The 2,905-nt window shown below is 49.3% G+C and overlaps 1 protein-coding gene across 1 annotated transcript; it reads left to right on the forward strand.

Annotated features, from left to right (window-relative positions):
* Positions 1 to 453: 453 nt before the first annotated feature.
* kcna10a (potassium voltage-gated channel, shaker-related subfamily, member 10a) lies at positions 454 to 2,172 on the forward strand (the record flags this gene model as incomplete). Its single annotated transcript, XM_080443797.1, has 1 exon — positions 454 to 2,172. The coding sequence occupies one exon, from the start codon at positions 454 to 456 to the stop codon at positions 2,170 to 2,172; it is 1,719 nt and encodes a 572-aa protein (XP_080299923.1).
* Between the last annotated feature and the right edge of the window lie 733 nt (positions 2,173 to 2,905).

Here is a 2,905-nt window from a genome sequence, read left to right on the forward strand (position 1 = left end):
ACCCCGCTCACACCTGTCTCCCACTGACTGTTGGTTTCCAAAGAGACCAGTATCAACAAAGGAGTCATGATACAAGACATCAGAACTCAGATGTCATGCTCTTGTCACCTGATGACAATTAGCACAATGCAATGCTATTCCTTAGCAATGGACAGAAACACTCAAGCTAACTCACTCTCTCTCTCTCTCTCTCTCTCTCTCTCTCTCTCTCTCTCTCTCTCTCTCTCTCTCTCTCTCTCTCTCTCTGCCTCTCACTTTACAGGTGCTGGAGGACAACAAGTGGGTGTGAACAGTGCGGCCGTGGTTTTGTCCCGCTGAGGCCTGCCGAAGGCTGGATCCACTAAACCCTGCATACCGAGCCATAGATCCCCACCCCATCCGTGCGTCTGTGTGTTTGTGGGCGTCTTAGCCGAGGGCCCGGGGGGCCTAGCTCTGGCTGACTGGACCACGGCCATGGAGGTGGCCCTCGTTGACTTTGAGAGCCTGGAGGAGGTGGACAGCAGTCAGGAGTACGAGGTGGACTACTATGCTGACGAGACCACGGCTCTCACTCTGGAGATGCCGCCGGAGCACGTCGACTTCCCCTCAAACAACAACCACCTCCAAGTCCCTCAGGTCTGCACATTCCCCCCCAATTCCCCCGTGCCCTCCTGCATGTGGGAGTCGGTGTCGCCCTCGCACACGCTACACACACTGGCCGTGCCCCAGGTCCCTCTGATGCCGTCCCCGTGCAGACGGGGGCGCAATAGCTGCGAGAGTATAATTACCAACTGGAAGTTGCTGCTGGGCAGCGAGGGAACCAAGGAGAGCGAGGCAATCTTCAACCGACTGGCTAAGGAATGTTGCGAGGACCTGTTTGTGGATAAACGAGGGCTGGATGACGGTGATCAAAAAGTCATCATAAACATTGCCGGTCTGCGCTTTGAGACGCAGCTCAAAACGTTGGAGCTGTTTCCAGAGACACTCCTGGGAGACCCTAGAAAGAGAATGATCTACTTTGACCCAATGAGGAACGAGTATTTCTTCGATCGGAACCGACCCAGCTTCGATGGGATCTTGTATTACTACCAGTCGGGAGGCAAGATCAGACGTCCGGCTAATGTTCCGGTGGACGTGTTTTCGGACGAAATTGTGTTCTACGAGTTGGGGTCAGAGGCCATGGAGCAGTTCAGGGAGGAGGAGGGCTTCATCAAAGAAGTTGACATTCCTCTGCCTACAAATGAGATCTACAAGCAGTTTTGGCTGCTGTTTGAGTATCCAGAAAGCTCCAACGCGGCACGTTGCGTAGCCCTGGTGTCCGTGTTTGTCATCGTGATCTCCATCTGCATCTTCTGCATGGAGACGCTGCCAGAGTTCCGGGAAGAATTTGAACAAATCCCCTCTTTCAACCAGTCCGGTCCGCCGCGCAGGCGCAAGCCCACGCCCTTCACGGACCCCTTCTTCCTCCTCGAGACCGCCTGCATCGTGTGGTTCTTCTTTGAGCTCGTGGTGCGTTTTTGCTGCTGTCCCAGCAAAAGGGAATTCTTTCACAATCTCATGAACATCATCGACGTCGTGTCCATAATCCCCTACTTTGTAACGGTGATTACGGAACTGGTGTCGACGCCGGAGGAGAACTCCACTCAGAACATGTCTCTGGCCATCCTGCGGATCATCCGTCTGGTCCGGGTGTTCCGTATCTTCAAGCTCTCGCGTCACTCCAAGGGTCTCCAGATCCTGGGACAGACTCTGAAGGCCAGCATGCGCGAGCTGGGCCTGCTCATCTTCTTCCTCTTCATCGGAGTCATCCTCTTCTCCAGCGCAATCTACTTTGCGGAGGTAGACGAGCCCACCACGCAGTTTGTCAGCATACCCGACGGCTTCTGGTGGGCCGTGGTGACGATGACCACCGTGGGCTACGGGGACATGTGCCCGGTCACCATGGGGGGTAAGATGGTGGGCACCCTGTGCGCCATCGCCGGCGTGCTCACCATCGCCCTGCCTGTTCCCGTCATCGTCTCAAACTTCAACTACTTCTACCACAGAGAGAGCGAGCAGGAGGATAAGCCTCCCATCCCGGACGCTGTTGAACAGGCCACGAAGACAGACACGGACCAGCAGAAGCGCGGAAGCGACCCCTCTCTCAATAAGGCCAACGGTACCTGGCAGTCTGACAATAGGAAATCGGTGTGACTCAGAAACAAAGAGGGGGAAAGACACTCACTGGGAGCAGAACTGCACTTTAAAACAAAGGAATTATTAATGGCAACATTTTAAACCACAAGGAATACATGGCTTGTAAATGGATAGTGTGCGTGGAGGAAACAAACTTTCTTTATGAATTACAGGATTAATGATGTGCAGCTTATACATAATGAATAATAATGATTTTTTAAGACATACAGGCCGTAACACACTTACCTCGTTTGTGACTAATATTGAGGTCAAACACAATGTAAGAATAACATGTATATACAGACTACAGGGTACATAATTCAGTATGTGTTCTATTTCATGTTGACATATTTCAAGTATACGGTGGAACAAATATTCAGTTACACATACTAGAACTAGAATGGAGCTCTTCAATCTTAATGTTATATTTCAGCAATGTGTTTGTGAATGTATGTGTAAATATCTTGGTGAATGGATTACTTGATTTCTAGGATAATAGATCTGTTGAATTGATTTAATTTACAGTATCATTTTTCTGTTATGGTTATTTATTCTCAATAAGTAGCATATCTAGAAAGGCTTAATTGCACTCCAGAGTGCCTTAATTTATGTAATTGGAATTTTGCCATATATTATCCAATTATGTATATCACATATACATATGTTCAGTATATCTAAATTTTTAAACTATAATTTCTACTTGGTTGGGAATATGGTATTTACAGTGGATATTTCTGTCTTTGTCATGTTA

Source organism: Gymnoscopelus braueri (genome assembly GCF_963280865.1).
Source record: "Gymnoscopelus braueri genome assembly, chromosome: 12".
Taxonomy (NCBI): Eukaryota; Metazoa; Chordata; class Actinopteri; order Myctophiformes; family Myctophidae; genus Gymnoscopelus; species Gymnoscopelus braueri.